Source organism: Schistocerca cancellata, chromosome 5, assembly GCF_023864275.1.
Source record: "Schistocerca cancellata isolate TAMUIC-IGC-003103 chromosome 5, iqSchCanc2.1, whole genome shotgun sequence".
Classification (NCBI taxonomy): Eukaryota; Metazoa; Arthropoda; class Insecta; order Orthoptera; family Acrididae; genus Schistocerca; species Schistocerca cancellata.
In genome coordinates, this window is record NC_064630.1 from 128554191 (window position 1) to 128572383 (window position 18193).

General features: G+C 48.9%; 1 protein-coding gene across 1 annotated transcript in view; it reads right to left on the bottom strand.

Moving 5' to 3' along the window:
- LOC126188394 (odorant receptor 83a-like) overlaps window positions 1-18193 on the bottom strand; it is an 84821-nt gene that overhangs the window by 25728 nt on the left and 40900 nt on the right. The window contains exon 4 of the mRNA XM_049929995.1: window positions 2607-2887. Coding sequence (XP_049785952.1) covers window positions 2607-2887 — 281 coding nt within the window. The remainder of the gene's footprint in view (window positions 1-2606; window positions 2888-18193) is intronic.

The window sequence follows — 18193 nt, forward strand, 5'->3', positions numbered from 1 at the left end:
AAAAGTTAATGGATGAATGAAATAGGAGCACACCATGCAGCATGATATGATTACATGGCAGATGGGCTAAATGACTATCACAAAAATTTCTCACTGAATAATAGAGAGAAAGGAGGCTAGACGATAAGTTGTGATGTTACGGAGAACCGTCATCACATAGATACAGTCTGTGAACTATCTCCGTGATGTTAAGGTACTCCAGGGTCACGGATTTTCTGTGCCCCGAGATGACTGGGTGTTGTTGCGTCGTCTTCATCATCATCATTCATCCCCATTACGTTCGGAGGAAGGCAATGGCAAATCACCTCCAGTAGGGCCATTTCCATTTTTTCCATGGCCAGCATGATCCCCAGATCTGTCACCAATAGAACCAGTTCTGACGACATACATATTCAGTATGTAAAGTGTATAAGCGCAGATATTTTTATGTGGTACCTTAATGTATACACACATCAGAGTGCTGGTTGATTTTTCTCTGCATTGAACAATCTTCCCACGAACACATCGCAGTCTTCATGAACTGATGTTTTCTACATGGTCGTAGCTGCACCACTGAACGGACTACGCCTGCCAGTATAGACTAACAGTTCTGTGTCCACACATCCACATTTCATTTCAACGCCTGACCTCCTTCCAGGGGAAAATAGGCATTAATGTCTTGCTCTTGTCACATGTACTTGGAACTACTAACCAATCTAAAAACATATGAACTTGTAACAACTATAATTATTAGTTTGCAAATGACGTAAATACTGATATAATGTGGTTCGGTACACCATCCTCTATCACCAGGATAAGTACCAGAACGTTACATCCTGTACATGTGCTTTTGTTTGTTTGTGTGTGTGTGTGTGTGTGTGTGTGTGTGTGTGTGTGTGTGTGTGTGTGTGTTTCATCAGTCTGAGTGTTTGATGTGTATCAACACAACTGCCCCTGTACCAACCTCCTCATCTCAGTTTAGCATTTACCGTCGACTAACTCCATTCCTTGTCGAATGTATTACAATTTCTGCCCTCCTTTACACTTTTTTCCATGTGTCTTTATCTAGTACGAGTGCAAAGCAAGCTACTCCCTAATGTAATATATAAACAATCATCCTAAGCTTATTCTTTTTCCTGGTCTTATCTCGTGTCTTCACGGGGTCATCGTATTACTCTACATTTGGCAATGTTCCTTCCCACCTCCCTAACTCCCCTCACGCCCCCCCCCCTCACCGCCACTCCGTTTCAAGGAAGTGGCGTTATAATGCACGCAGCTATCTGAGTGTGCCCTTCATCTAATCAGTGTCTGCCACATGCTCTCTTCCTCACCGATGCTGCAGAGAATATCATGTTTTATCTCATATTCACTTGGTCTTCAGCATCAATCTGTGACACCTTACCTATAACGGTTCTACTACCTTCTTTTCCAAATAAAATTTCGTTAATGAACCTTTGCTTCTGACGCTTCATTTCCATTTTCAACTAATTACTTGTTTTCTGCAGAAGTAAACAACTAATACTTGAAAAATTATGTAGTATTTGAGCCATGGGACTTGCTGCAGTGGTAACACCGGCTCCCGTCAGATCACCGAAGTTAAGCACTGTCAGGCTTGGCCAGCACTTGGGTGGGTGACCGTCCAGTCTACCGAGCGCTGTTGCACTCAGCCCTTGTGTGGCAGATTGAGGAGCTACTTGATTGACAAGTAGCGGCTTCAGTCTCGTAAACTGACAACTGCCGGAAGAGTGGTCTGCGGACCACTTGCCCTCCATATCTGATTCGGTGATGCCTGTAGGAGCCGGCCGGTGTGGACGAGCGGTTCTAGGAGCTTCAGTCTGTAACCGCGCAACCGCTACGGTCGCAGGTTCGAATCCTGCCTCGGGCATGGATGTGTGGGTTGTCCTTAGGTTAGTTAGGTTTCAGTAGTTCTAAGTTCTAGGGGACTGATGACCTCAGATGTTAAGTCCCATAGTGCTCAGAGCCATTTGAACCATTTGATGCCTATAGGCTGAGGGTGACACGGTAGTCGGTCAGTAGCTTTGGGGCTTTCAAGGCTGTCCAGAAGGAGTACAGTTTGTTTTTATATGGTACTGGAAGAGATGTTGTTGTTGTTGTTGTCTTCAGTTCTGAGACTGGTTTGGTGCAGCTCTCCATGCTACTCTATCCTGTGCAAGCTTCTTCATCTCCCAGTACCTACTGCAACATACATCCTTCTGAATCTGCTTAGTGTATTCATCTCTTGGTCTCCCTCTACGATTTTTACCCTCCACGCTGCCCTGCAATACTAAATTGGTGATCCCTTGATGCCTCACAACATGTCCTACCAACCGGTTCCTTCTTCTTGTCAAGTTGTGCCACAAGCTCCTCTTCTCCCCAATTATATTCAATACCTCCTCATTAGTTATGTGGTCTACCCATCTAATCTTCAGCATTGTTCTGTAGCACTGGAAGAGATACAACGAGGATATCGTTTGGAAGGATCTGATGCCCACAGCTATGTTGTCGTAATGGGAGTGATTGTGAAATAAATAAAATTGAGTCATACGCCACTGTTAGTGGCGTAGTTCAAAATAAGGAAACGAATTAGCAGCAAAGAAGTAAAAGTGTAGCAATACGTGGTTGCTTACATGTCGATACGGCAATGGTAGGTGACGCACTGGGCGAGCCGCCACCTCATGAGCTGCTCCTGATGAAAGTGGCTACCAGCTGCCACGTCACGACGCTTCTCGCCGTGGCGGTCCTCATCTTCGTCATCCTCCGCCTGACCCCCGCTGATGCTGCGCAGCATGAGATTGAGCAGCTGCAGGTGGCCTGCCATGTAGATGAAGAGCGACACCAGGAAGCCGTCCATGATGGAGGACAACAGGGCGCCGTACATCAAGCCAGCCGCCACACCCGCGTAAATCACCTGCGGGCAAGCCAGAAACCCCCATCAGCCAGTCACAGTCATCAGGTCCTGTCCTGGCAACCACTCTCAGTTCATGACATAGCCAAAGGAAACTGTCAGAAAGGAATTACGATGGCTTTGCTAATTATCATAGCTTCTAAATCTCCTTTCAGCAATTTTATGTTTTTATTTGACAGTATTGTCTACTTGCGAATAAGAGATTTGTAGCATACTGAGCCGTGCCTGGCTCGTTTTCACGCCATCTCGTATTTGACATCCTGTTTGTTTTTTGTTTCTTTACCATATTGCCACCTGAAGTGTTGTGTTAGTTTCAATTTCTGTTGTCAATGAGTTGCTGCTTTGGCGCCCCGTGAGCGCAGCAGCACCTTTGCTGACTGCTATTACTTCCCGGTTGTCGAGTGTTGGGAGTGGAGTTCGGATCTGCAGTGAGTTGGAACGCGCCTGCAGTGCGGTTCGGACCTGGCGGTCATGCTGTTCGGACGCGGCGGAAGTCAGTCGGGTTGGAGCAGAAGTGTGGCTTGGATAGACATGACTCGCCCGAACGTCGCCAGCACACGTGACTTGAACTGGGGACGGTCTTGGTTGATCGTCGGTTGGTCGTCTTACCGGACGAAATGTACAGGGTTATTACAAATGACTGAAGCGATTTCACAGCTCTACAATAACTTCATTATTTGAGATATTTTCACAATGCTTTGTACACACATACAAAAACTCAAAAAGTTTTTTTGGGCATTCACAAATGTTCGATATGTGCCCCTTTAGTGATTCGGCAGACATCAAGCCGATAATCAAGTTCCTCCCACACTCGGCGCAGTATGTCCCCATCAATGAGTTCGAAAGCATCGTTGATGCGAGCTCGCAGTTCTGGCACGTTTCTTGGAAGAGGAGGTTTAAACACTGAATCTTTCACATAACCCCACAGAAAGAAATCGCATGGGGTTAAGTCAGGAGAGCGTGGAGGCCATGACATGAATTGCTGATCATGATCTCCACCACGACCGATCCATCGGTTTTCCAATCTCCTGTTTAAGAAATGCAGAACGTCATGATGGAAGTGCGGTGGAGCACCATCCTGTTGAAAGATGAAGTCGGCGCTGTCGGTCTCCAGTTCTGGCATGAGCCAATTTTCCGCAGGCTACGCGTGAAACTTGCCCGCACGCGTTCAACCGTTTCTTCGCTCACTGCAGGCCGACCCGTTGATTTCCCCTTACAGAGGCATCCAGAAGCTTTAAACTGCGCATACCATCGCCGAATGGAGTTAGCAGTTGGTGGATCTTTGTTGAACTTCGTCCTGAAGTGTCGTTGCACTGTTATGACTGACTGATGTGAGTGCATTTGAAGCGCGACATACGCTTTCTCGGCTCCTGTCGCCATTTTGTCTCACTGCGCTCTCGAGCGCTCTGACGGCAGAAACCTGAAGTGCGGCTTCAGCCGAACAAAACTTTATGAGTTTTTCTACGTATCTGTAGTGTGTCGTGACCATATGTCAATGAATGGAGCTACAGTGAATTTATGAAATCGCTTCAATCATTTGTAATAGCCGTGTATTTGCTCGCCAGTCTCTCATGGGTTGGCGGTGTGTGTCTCAGCTCGTGGTTCGGCCGTGTCATTGCTCGGTCACTGCTTTTAGCATTGGTTGCGTTCTTCATCCTAGTGTTTTTGAAATTGTGTGTAGCTTTTGATGTCGACTGCTCAGTTATTTTAGAGCTGTCTCTGTACTGGTGTGTGTGCAGTCGGTCGGTTGGTGTGGAGCAGCGAGGGAATCTTCGTGGGGCGTTGTTTGGCCGGGCCCGCTGCCGGTCTCTTCGCAGTGTCGGAGTATGTGGGGCTGTTTCCATTCCTACGAGGTCCGTGCCTCACAGACCCTGGACACGAAAGTTGAATTTGGATTTCACTTACCAGCAAGTCAAGACTGTTCACGTTGTGGCGTTGGTTCTTGTTGGCTGTTGGGACATTCCCGCGAGGAACAACGTGTGTGTTCGATTTGGCGAAGGTTTAGGCACTGTCCGGTGGAGTCTAACTGTATTTGGTTATTTGCAATTGAAGTGCACCAGCGGAATTTTCTGCCTTGTGGCCGTTTACTTTCAGGTTACCTGCCCTGGCTGGTGACGTAAATTTAGGCAGTGTTCTTTCCTCACCGTGTTGTCGCTGTCCAGCAAGGTCTGTAGTTCGACAGCTTAATGTATACTTGGTTGTGGGCGTCCATGCCTTTTACGTTTGCATTGAACTCCCGGTTGTGTGCTGGTCGAGTGGAGCGCAAGTTACCTTGTCGGTCTGTCCGTTGATTGTCTGTCGGTTGGGTTGTCGTCGGCTCGAGAATGGTTGGGCCGACTGCCTGTCTCACGTAAGTTAACGTTAGTATTTCAAGTGCTGGCCGACCCCCGAAACTTCTGAGCGCCGTTAGCTGCACTGCCTGTTCTTATTTTTTGCTGTGTGTATTTGTATGGCTCACAGCCGATGCTTTTGAATTAAAGTTGATTTGTTTTTAGTGGTGTTTTAAGTCATGGACCTTCAGCCGTTTTAAAATTAAAGTTCCTTACTTGTCAAGTGTTAGATTTTTTGGGGCCTTCAGCCTAATTTAAGGTCTTCTGCCTTGTGTTTTTATTTGATTTAATTTTACCTTGAGTCTTAAATCATCGGCCTTCAGCCGCCTTTAAATTAAGGTTGTTGCTTTTCAAGTGTTAGATTTTTTGGGCCTTCAGCCACTTAAACGTGAGGTCTTCTGCCTGCTAAATATTCTTTTGGCCTCTGAATTTTGAGTTAATGGCTTTCAGCCGTTTTTGTTTTTTAATTAAAGTGGTTGTGCCCTTACGGCATAAGACAGTGTGGCGTATTCAGCCGGTAACTAAGTTCAAGAATTTGTACTGCAATGTTTGGTCAAATAAATAAAGTTGTATGTGTTCGAGTGTAACTGACAGCCGCTCATTTTGGCCCCTTTCCACAATTCCAACTACCTTACCTGTCCTGCAGGTTTAGCAGGGCGTATCACATACATTAGCATCTGGTGCAATATGCTAAATATTGCTTCTGTAAGCAACGTCAAACTTGATGGCCTATTTACATTACATATTTTAATGCCATCCTTCAAGGCTCGTACCCCCCTGTGCGTTCGGGGGTAAGAATAGGCCCGTGGTATTCCTGCTTGTCGTAAGAGGCGACTAAAAGGAGTCTCAACTGTTTTGGCCTTTAATGTGATGGTCACCTAAGGGGTTTGACCACGCCATTTCAAAATTTTTCCGTTAGTGCGTACCATTTGGGGAATGACGCCTTATGTGGTGCATTCTACACTCCTGGAAATTGAAATAAGAACACAGTGAATTCATTGACCCAGGAAGGGGAAACTTTATTGACACATTCCTGGGGTCAGATACATCACATGATCACACTGACAGAACCACAGGCACATAGACACAGGCAACAGAGCATGCACAATGTCGGCACTAGTACAGTGTATATCCACCTTTCGCAGCAATGCAGGCTGCTATTCTCCCATGGAGACGATCGTAGAGATGCTGGATGTAGTCCTGTGGAACGGCTTGCCATGCCATTTCCACCTGGCGCCTCAGTTGGACCAGCGTTCGTGCTGGACGTGCAGACCGCTTGAGACGACGCTTCATCCAGTCCCAAACATGCTCAATGGGGGACAGATCCGGAGATCTTGCTGGCCAGGGTAGTTGACTTACACCTTCTAGAGCACGTTGGGTGGCACGGGATACATGCGGACGAGCATTGTCCTGTTGGAACACAAGTTCCCTTGCCGGTCTAGGAATGGTAGAACGATGGGTTCGATGACGGTTTGGATGTACCGTGCACTATTCAGTGTCCCCTCGACGATCACCAGTGGTGTACGGCCAGTGTAGGACATCTCTCCCCACACCATGATGCCGGGTGTTGGCCCTGTGTGCCTTGGTCGTATGCAGTCCTGATTGTGACGCTCACCTGCACGGCGCCAAACACGCATACGACCATCATTGGCACCAAGGCAGAAGCGACTCTCATCGCTGAAGACGACACGTCTCCATTCGTCCCTCCATTCACGCCTGTCGCGACACCACTGGAGGCGGGCTGCACGATGTTGGGGCGTGAGCGGAAGATGGCCTAACGGTGTGCGGGACCGTAGCCCAGCTTCATGGAGACGGTTGCGAATGGTCCTCGCCGATACCCCAGGAGCAACAGTGTCCCTAATTTGCTGGGAAGTGGCGGTGCGGTCCCCTACGGCACTGCGTAGGATCCTACGGTCTTGGCGTGCATCCGTGCGTCGCTGCGGTCCGGTCCCAGGTCGACGGGCACGTGCACCTTCCGCCGACCACTGGCGACAACATCGATGTACTGTGGAGACCTCACGCGCCACGTGTTGAGCAATTCGGCGGTACGTCCACCCGGCCTCCCGCATGCCCACTATACGCCCTCGCTCAAAGTCCGTCAACTGCACATACGGTTCACGTCCACGCTGTCGCGGCATGCTACCAGTGTTAAAGACTGCGATGGAGCTCCGTATGCCACGGCAAACTGGCTGACACTGACGGCGGCGGTGCACAAATGCTGCGCAGCTAGCGCCATTCGACGGCCAACACCGCGGTTCCTGGTGTGTCCGCTGTGCCGTGCGTGTGATCATTGCTTGTACAGCCCTCTCGCAGTGTCCGGAGCAAGTATGGTGGGTCTGACACACCGGTGTCAATGTGTTCTTTTTTCCATTTCCAGGAGTGTAGAAAAAGTGTGGAATATTGTTTATTCAAACAATTTATGAAATTCAAGGCAGTGTATGGAATATAGTTTATTTATTTATTTAAAGAATTTTTCAGGAACTCGATCGCACCACCCTCCCCCCTCCAATCTCCCCTTCCCCTCCGCTACCTGGAAATTGGCGGCTCTGCAGTGGCGAAGAAGGATCTGATAACAGGACATTCAAGGCCATATTGTCTATTTATAAAAAGAAAATCAGTTTGCCGTGGTTGGGTTACTCTTGCTTATCATTCTCTACTGGTTGGAAAGATGCAAGTCTTGTAAGTCATAATTAAATCGATCGCCTTTATTTTTATTCCAATCTTGCAAGGAATACTGTCAAAAAGCACACATCAAATGTACTCTATGTGATCAAAAGTATCCAGACACCTGGCTGAAAATGACTTACAAGTTCGTGACGCCCTCCATCGGTAATGCTGGAATTCAGTATGATGACACACCGGTGTCAATGTGTTCTTTTTTCCATTTCCAGGAGTGTATATCCATCTTGCCCTAAGATCTGGCATATTCGGTAATGTCATGGAGTTAGACTTACACTGAGCTTCCGGCCACTTCCTCTGCAGTGTGTTCTGGGTAGCCTATATTCCCTCCATTGTGCCCTTCCATCTTTGCTCCCTTTATTAAAGGATATTCGACACCTGACAACCAGCACGGTAGCCAGTCCGTTGTGGTGGGGTCGTCATGTACCCTCTTGGTGGTAGCCTGCTGATTACACAGGGATTACACTGCTGATGCCTGAGCTGCTAACTCCCCACACATGCCAAGGAGTAGATGCCTATCCCTCTGGGGCATTGGGACTCCCGGCAAAGGCCATCCTGCCAGGTGGTCTTTGCTGTGGTTGGGTGGCGCCCGTGGGGAGAGCCCCTGGTCAGAGTGGGTGGCATCAGGCCGGATGACCTGCAATGAAGCATGGTACATCATCTCTCGCTGGTGGGCCTCCACCAGCGGTCTCTAAGCGATCGAGGTCTAACCTCAACGGCAAGAAATACGAACCAAGATCATTTCCCTCCCTGGCCACTCCATGGGAGGAACATATGGCTAAAGAAGGCAGTGGAGATTATTCACCCCACTACCTCGTGTGTAAGCGCGTTGATGGTGAATCATTTATGTCGGCCAAGCCCCAATTTTTTGTGGAGCATTTACAGGACAAGTTCGGGGAGGTATAGGGCTTGTCCTAAATGCGCTCTGGTTTAGTGCTCATCAAAACAGCATCCTCTGCCCAGTCACGGAGGTTTCTCGCTTGTGACAAGTTGGGGGATGTTTCAGTTAGCATCATGCCCCATAAGAGTCTCAACATGGTCCAGAGATCTCCTTCTGCAGCCCCGCGATTAACTATGCGCCAACCTAGAATGACAAGGTGTTCACTTCATCCGGCGCGTCCATTGTGGTCCAAGGGATAATCAGGTAGCCACCGGTGCCTTCATCTTGTCCTTCGAGGGTGATGTCTTACCTGAAAAGGTCAAGGTGATGGTTTACCACTGTGATGTGAAGCCATATGTCCCTCCTCCAATGCGGTGTTTTAAATGCTGGTAGTTCGGGCACATGTCGTTCCGCTGTACTTCCAGCATCACGTGTCAAGATTGTGGACGTCCTTCTCATCCCAATACTCCATGTGCCCCCCCTCCTATCTGTGTCAACTGTGGAGAACACCATTCCCCCTGCTCACCAGACTGTAGGATATTCCAGAAAGAAAGGAAGATAATGGAATATAAGACCCTGGACTGCCTGACCTACACCGAGGCAAGGCAGAAATATGAGCGGCTACATCCAGTGCCAATGACATCAACCTATGCCGCTGCTGCAACACCAGTTCGATCCTCTAACGTGTCCTCACATACAGCTGGCTCTCAGCTATGTCAGAATTCACCGGCCCCCTTGATTGTGGGGGGCACTTCACTCCCTGTTGCTCCTGCTCCATCTACTTTAGGAGGAACACCACCCCAACCATTGGGGACATCAGTTCCCACTTCCCAGCTGGAGACGCGTGCGACTTCTTTGGCTACTGTCGCCAGGAAGGGGTCCCTTGAGGCCCTCCCATCCCAGGCTTTGCCCAGTGCCAAAGCAGAAACCCGCAAATTTCTGAAGCAACCACCGGTCGCTGGTCGTAGGACCTCACGGTCATCGTCCGTCCCTGAGACTGACCCAGTGAGGCCCTCCTAGCCAGACCCACCAAAGGCACAGCGTGCAAATCAGTCAAAGAAAAAGGCTCCCAAGCATCCTGACATTGCGGTGTCACCTGTCTCACCGCAAACTTCCAACTCTGCGTCTGAGCATGAGGTGGAGATTCTGGCGTCCGCTGAGGACCTGTATCTCGCCAGTCCCTCAGACGCAATGGATAGCTGTTGCATGGGTAGTGAATCGGTGGCAGCAGGGGCCCAGGAGGCGTAATCTGCCACCCCAGTACCTTCATGCCTTCCTGAGCCATGGACAATATCATCCACCAGTGAAACTGCAGCAGTTTCTTCCACCATCTAGCTGAGCTCCAACAACTTATCAGCCTTCACCCTTTCCTCTGTATTGCTCTACAAGAAACTTGGTTTCCGGCAATGCAAACCCCTGCCCTCGCTGGCTATTGGGGTTATTATAGGAACCAGGCCGCTTATGAAAGGGTATCTGGTGGCGTCTGCATCTATATTCTTCACTCCCTTCACATCGAGTTTGTCCCTCTGCAAACACCTTTAGAGGCAGTCGCTGTTCGGGTGTGGACGCCACAGACTGTTACCATCTGCAGTCTTTATCTTCAACCGGATGGTGATGTCCCGCAGCATGCCCTAGCTGCGCTGATAGCGCAACGACCGCCGCCTTTCCTGTTACTGGGCGACTTCGACGCCCATAACCCTCTGTGGGGTGGGTCAGTGGCAAAAGGTCGAGGCGCCACCGTTGAGAATGTATTGACACACCTAGACCTTTCGATTTTAAATGATGGTGCCTTCGCACATTTCAGTATGGCGCACAGCACATACTCGGCCATCGACCTTTCGATCTGCAGCCCTAGCCTCTTACCTTCTGTCCAATGGAGTGTACAAGACGACCTGTCTGGTAGTGACCACTTTCCGATCTTTCTGTCACTGCCACAGCGTCACTCTTCTGGGCGCACTTGCAGGTGGGCTATGAATAAGGCCGAATGGGACTTGTTTTCCTCCACTGCCGCTATTGTTCCTGTTTTTCATGAAGCCATTGATACGGTGGTTCACTCAGTCACCACCAGCATCGTTACTGCCGCAGAATCTGACATTCCCCGCTCTTCTGAGTCCCCTCGGAGGAGGACTGTGCCTTGGTGGTCGCCTGAGATCGCTGAAGCTATTAAATATCGCCGGCGGGCGCTCCAGCGTCACAAGCGACATCCCTCCATAGAACACCTCATCGCCTTCAAATGGCTGCGTGCACAAGCCCGCCGCCTTATCCACCAACGCAAGCAGGAGTGCTGGGAGCGGTATGGCTCCACCATTGGCCTCCATGTGTCTCCATCGCAGGTCTGGGCCAAGATTAAACGCCTCTATGGCTATCGGACTCCTGTCAGCGTCCCTGCGCTCTCACTGAATGGAGCAGTTTGTACTGACTCCGACGTAATTGCAAACCGCTTGCTAGAGCATTTTGCTCTGACTTCCGTTTCTGCGAATTACCCACTAGCCTTCCGCTCCATTAAAGAGCGGACGGAACGTCGGAGGCGTTCATTTCGCACCCACCATGCTGAATCCTACAATGTTCCATTCAGTGAGTGGGAATTTCACAGTGCCCTAGCTGCTTGCCCTGGTACAGCTCCTGGGCCAGATCGCATCCCCTGTCAGATGCTGAAACACCTTTCAGTGGACTGCCAGCGACGCCTCCTCGACCTTTACAACCATATTTGGGTTGAGGGTGAGTTTCTGTCGCAATGGTGGGAAAGCATTGTTATCCCCGTTTTGAAACCTGGGAAGAACCCTTTGAAGGAGGACAGCTACCGCCCCATTAGCCTCACCAACGTTCTTTGCAAGTTGCTTGTATGGATGGTGAGCCGGTGGTTGAGTTGGGTACTCGAGTCTCGGGGCCTCCTGGCTCCGTCTCAGGGTGGATTCCGTAAAGGCCACTCTGCCGCCGACAATCTTGTGGGCTGGAGTCAGCCATCCGTACAGCCTTTGCCCGCCGTCAGCACCTGGTCGCAGTCTTTTTCAACATGCGGACGGCGTACGATACGAAATGGCGTCATCACATCCTCTCTACGCTTCATGGCTGGGGTCTTCGGGGTCCTCTACCGATTTTCATCCGAAATTTTCTGTCGCATCGTACCTTCCGCGTGCAAGTCACGGACTCCCTTAGTTCCTCGCGAATTCAGGAAAACGGGGTGCCACAGGGATCTGTTTTAAGTGTCTGCCTGTTTTTAATAGCAATTAACAGGCTCGCTGCGGCGGTGGGAACGTCTGTCTCAGCGTCCTTGTATACTGCCGTCTTCTGCCTCTACTATAGCTCTATTGGCATTGCAGCTGCTGAACGTCAGCTGCAGGGCGCTATCCGCAAGGCGCAGTTTTGGGCTGTAGCGCATGGCTTCCAGTTTTCGGCAGCCAAGACCTGCATTATGCATTTCTGCCGGCGACGCAGTGTTCACCTGGAGCCGCGGCTTTATCTTGCCGGCGAACTTCTTGATGTGGTGGACACACATAGGTTTGTTGGGAGTGGTTTTTGATGCCCGGTTGACTTGGCTGCCTCATATTCGGCAGCTTAAACAGATTTGTTCGCGGCATCTTCATGCTCTGCGATGCGTGAGCCACACCAGCTGGGGCGCTGATCGATCTACCCTCTTACGGCTCTACCAGGCGTCAATCCAGGCCCTTCTGGATTATGGGAGCCTGGCTTATGGTTCAGCATCCCCTTCTGCATTGCGGGTGCTGGACCAAATCCTTCAGAGCGGGATACACCTTGCCACTGGTGCTTTCCGGACCAGCCCTGTGGACAGCATACTTGTGGAGGCTGGTCTCCGTCCACTGCGGTTACGGCGCCAACTTTTGCTGGCCGCTTATGCTGCGCATGTTTTGTAGCTTGCCCAGGCATCCTAATTATCGTCTTCTGTTCCCGCTGTCGGTCGTCCGTCTCCCAGATCGTCGGCCCCAGTCGGGCTGTACGATTGCGGTCCGCCTCAGAGACCTCCTCTCCGGGCTTGGGGTTTTCCCTAATCCGACTCCTTTCTGGGACCCCGTGGTGTGTGCCCCGCCCTTGTCTTCAGCTCGAATTGGCACAGGGCCCGAAGGACTCAGTCCCTCCGGAGGCATTCCGCCACCTCTTTTATTCCGTCCTAGCCACATATCAGGGCTCTGGCGCTGTTTACACTGATGGTTCAATGGTTGCTGATCATGTTGGTTATGCTCTAACTCTAGGGGAGCACTACGAACAATGTTTCTTGCCGGCTGGCTGCAGTGTTTCCACTGCTGAGCTGGTCGCCATCTTTCGTGCCCTAGAGTATATCCGCTCTTGCTCTGGTGAGTCCTTCGTTATCTGTAGTGATTCCCTGAGCGGTTTACAAGCTCTCAACCAGTGTTTCCCTCGTTCTCGTCTGGTGATGGCTATCCAGGAGTCCCTGCATACTCTTGCCCGTTGCGGCCGCTCTGTGGTATTTGTGTGGACCCCCGGACATGTTGGGATACCCGGCAATGAAAATGTTGACCGCCTGGTGAAAGGGTCACCAGTAAACCATCTCTGGACGTTGGCCTCCTGGAGACTGATTTCCGAGCCTTCTTATGCTGCAAAGTTTTGCGCTATGGGACGCTGAATGGCGCAATCTGACCGCACCCAATATACTCTATGCTATCAAGGAGACGACCACTGTGTGGCGGTCATCCATGCAAGCCAATTGCAGAGACTCAGTTGTCCTTTGTCGGCTCTGCATTGGCCATTCCTGGCTGACGCACAGTAATTTAATGCGTCGGGAGGACCCTCCTCTATGTCGCTGCGGGGCGGGTTTGACAGTGGCCCGCATTTTGTTGGCCTGCCCCCTTTTAGCTGTGGTCAGGAAGACATTTGCGCTGCCTGATACGCTCCTTGCCCTATTAACTGATGACACTGCCATGGCAGGCTTAGTTTTGCGTTTTATTCGGGCATGGTTCAAAATGGCTCTGAGCACTATGGGACTCAACATCTTAGGTCATAAGTCCCCTAGAACTTAGAACTACTTAAACCTAACTAACCTAAGGACATCACATACATCCATGCCCGAGGCAGGATTCGAACCTGCGACCGTAGCAGTCCCGCGGTTCCGGACTGCAGCGCCAGAACATTCGGGCAGGGTTTTTTTATGATTTTATCTGAGTGTTTGTTATGTACTTTTGTGTTGATTCTGGCCTTTGGCCTACAGTTTTAGACTGAGTTTTTAATATGTTTCTCGGTGGTTGGCTTTCCCTTTTTTTTCTCTGTGGTCAGCCAACCACCGTCACACTCCGTGTGATTTTAATTTGATTTGTCTGATCTCTGAGTCTCTCTTGTCCTGTGTCATCTGCCGTCTTTTCTGTTGTTCGTTTTTTATTCTCTGTGGGTGATTTTAGTTTTTTGGAAAAAGGGACCAATGACCATTGCAGTCTGGTCCCTTTAACCCCCACAAACCAACCAACCAACCAACCAACCAAGGCTCGTACAGTATCTGATCTAAAAGGATCTGGACACCGCTGTGCAACACGGAATTGACCATTATTCGTCACGAGGTGCGGACCCTATAGTATAAATACGGGTGTGAGGTATTGTATTCTCAGTAGAAAACAGTAACAGACTAACTGGTTAGTCACGAGAGCTCAGTGACTTCGAATATGGACTAGTCATTGTTGGTCACCATAGCAACAGGTTCACTAGGGACATTTTAGCCCTTGCAAAGCTGCCCAACACGACTGTTGATGATGTGATTGCGAAATGGAAACACAAAGGAACAACCACACCTAAACCAAGAAGAGGCAGACTTCATGCACTGAAACACAGGGGTTGTCGAGTATTGGAGGAGAGTGTAAAAATAATATCATGAATCAGTGGAAGGAACCAGCACTACCTAGCACAATGACTGTGCATATGGAGTTAAGAAATTAGGTACAACGGTCGAACAGTTTCAAAGCCACCCTTTTCTGTTGTCAATGTTAAGTGACGCTTGAAATAGTGTAAAGAGTAACGCCACAGGATAGTGAATCACTGGTGATAGTGATGATAGTCATTTAAAGTCATGAACTACGATATACACTTTGGCAACCCGTTGCAAGAGTCTAAATTGAGCGAATGCTTGGACAGTATTACCAATCAGCGCATGTCGTAAGAGTTGTGGAGAACAGAGGAAGTAGCGTCATAGTATGGGAATATTATTCATGCCCAAGTGTGATGCCTTTATTGCGCATAGGGAAACGCTAAATACGGAGCGATATGAACGCGTTTTACAGAATTGTATACTGTGCACAGTAGAGGAAAACCTCTAAGACGATCACTGTTTGCATAAAAGTGGCATTGCACCCAGTCATAAAGCAATATCTTTGAGGCAACGATTTGTCGACAGTAAAATTCGTGAAATGGACTGCAGCAGAAAGTTTCCACTCTTGGAATACAAAAAGTACATTAACAAACATGAGGTTGGTACTGGCCTAGAGCAGTGCCATATCGATCATTTAGCCTCTTCACGACAAGTGCATTATAGGATCAACTCTGTTCGAGTGGATGACTAACATTTTGGACAACGTCATTCGTGGACCGGACTGAACGGAGTCTCGACCTAAACCCATTGGAACATGGAACACCTCTGAGTTAGAACGCCTCTGAAACTGTCTGTTGTTGTCACCTGGTTCAGACTGGGTGCTCTGCCAGTGGCCCATGACTTCAAAGCACGATATTTCGACGCTGCAACTCGACTTCTTCATCAAGTACTCATTGAAACTGGCTGCATGGCTGATGCCTGGTTGGTGCCTGGAGATCCGCCTACCATCCGCTACTGATCGGGTTTTCCCTCTTTGGTCTGCTCCCTCGAGGCACACTTGCGCACGTGCCCTCTGTCAGTCTCCTGTGGGGGTGGCCGCATCCTGGTGTTCCATATCCCGTCCACACCTGCATTCTCTGCGGTCTCACACCGCTGTAGGCGTTCAGTATGTCGCCCGTGCCGACCGTGACAGTCTCTCGCGACAGTACCAGTCTCGTGGTGTTCCCGTATTCTATCCGAACCCGCAGACGTCCTCCCTGCAATAGCATGCTGCTGCTAGAGTTCCATATTACGTCCTTATTTGATCTACTTCCATGAGGTACGATTCTTGAGGTCTCAGATTGTTAATATTGTTCCATATCTCGTCCGCACCCACTGTAGCAGTCTCTAGCAGCAGTGACCGCAGTCTGGTGCTCCATTTTTTAATTTTATTTCCACGTCTAATTCCGTAGAACCAAAGTGAGGAGCAAATCTCCAAGGACATGGAACGGGCCAGTAGATGAAATTACAATATAAAAGTTAATAAAAAATAAAATAAAATATGTATGAACCTAAAAAAGTCAAGCCATATGTTTAAGTAAACGCAATCAGCAATATAACACAGGAATCAGCCTAATTTTTCAAGGAACTCCTCGACAGAATAGAAGGAGTGACCCATGAGGAAACTCTTCAGTTTCGATTTGAAAGCGCTGGGATTACTGCCTATATTTTTGAATTCTTTTTGAAAATGGATGCAGCAGTATACTGCACACCAATCCGCACGAGAGTTAAGGAAGTGCGATCCTAATGCAGATTGGATTTCTGCCTAATATTAACTGAGTGAACTGAGTGAAAGCTGCTAATTCTTGGGAAGAAACTGATATTGTTAACAAGGAACGACAATAAAGAATACTGCGTGAAATCCGGCGTTTGACCTCCTATGGTCAGTAATGAAGCCCGGACTGCTGCAGGCGTAAATGACAGGATCAGTCCACATATGGGGCACCAGGCGGCAGCCTCCATCGTGGAAGACGGCCACAGTGGACGCGGACGGAATAAGGAACACCTGCAGCGGTGTAGAAGTGCGTGTCATTGGCGTGGACTAAAGAGGAGCTGGAGCAGAGGCAGGTGGAACTCCAGCGACTGCCCAGACATAAATATGGATCTTGGTCAGCTGTGCAGCTAGTGTCAGAGAACATCAGATGAAGACATCGACTTACGGCGTCGAAATGTCGTGCTGAGAAGACAAAAACCTTCCGCAGAACCTCCGATCTCAACGAGATAACAACGAATCACTGGGAAAGACTAAGATATTGCTGTCTGTTCTTACTAAAACTGGATTATCACTAAAATTGGTACCCAGCCTTACAGTTCCCTGTCCAGACAGTGAACCATGCAACAACTACACCTCATGCCTAGAGGTATGACTAAACTTGCGCTTTAAATTAATAGCTGTGTTTATCATGTGCTAACAGAACTTTAGGAAAGATTAGAAATTTTCAGCACTACATAGACAAGAATTGCAGACAGATTTAAATAAACAAATATATCGAATACACCCCTCACCTGCCGATTCTTTAAGCTCACTTAACGACTTAATGTGATAATCAAATAAGTGTGAAAATATTCTTAAACTGTTCGTCTTTTACAGGTTACTAGGCTGGCAGTAAATGGTTGATCAACACGTGAATATCACCCACAATAAATATTGAAATACACAAGAAAATCAAGTCAAGTGACAGATCCTGCCAAATGATCATTTAACGTCAGAAGATCATTTAACGTTACCTGAGTGACATCATGGATGGCTTTTTCGTTCGTTTGCGGTCGTTCTTTCTATCTGTCATCGTAATATCTATTAACCGAACTGTTGCGACTAATGAGCAGTTTTTAGCACACTGGACTCGCATTCGGGTGAACGACGGTTCAATGTCGCGTCCGGCCGTCCTGATGTAGGTATTCCGTGATTTCCCGAAGTCGCTTAAGACAAATTCCGGGATGGTTCCTTCGAAAGGGCACGGCTGCTTTCCTTCTCCATCCTTCCCTATACCAAGTTTGTGCTCCGTACTCCTCGACTAGTTATCAGCAAGATAAATGGTCTGCTCATCGAAAAGCGGTGGCTTTCACAAAACTGTGGGATCCTGCGTACTCGACACTTATAGGGTGAATAGGAAGCTGTTTTCTCGGATAACTAGACAACATACAAGCAAATCATATTAATGAAGTTGAATACAGTAATTGAATAGACAATACTTAACTTCTGTTTCTACATGATGGGTCACAAGCAATTGGAGACATGCAAATATTCAAAGTCCTTCGCTACATACAATGTCCATGCAAGTAATTACACACAAGTTCATATGGTTCACAAGTCACGGTTCGTCTTCTAATGCGACTCTTCTAATGCGTTTCTTTTGCCTCTCTTCTAGTGCTGCCGCGGCTAGGCGGCGCGTCGCTTTTATTCTCTTCGTGTATTCTCCAGTCGTGGTGTCCTCCTAGTCAGGGTACTATTGGCTACGTCGTCTCACAGCCCTCTCTGCTCCTGCGTTCTTGATCTTCATGCCGGCGCTTGTCGTTACACCAGAACAAAAACTTCTGAGGCGTGAGCACTTACGAACATCGCTTCAAGAAAGAACCTAAGGTGTAAGTCCATGTAGCCTGGTTGAAAACCTTGA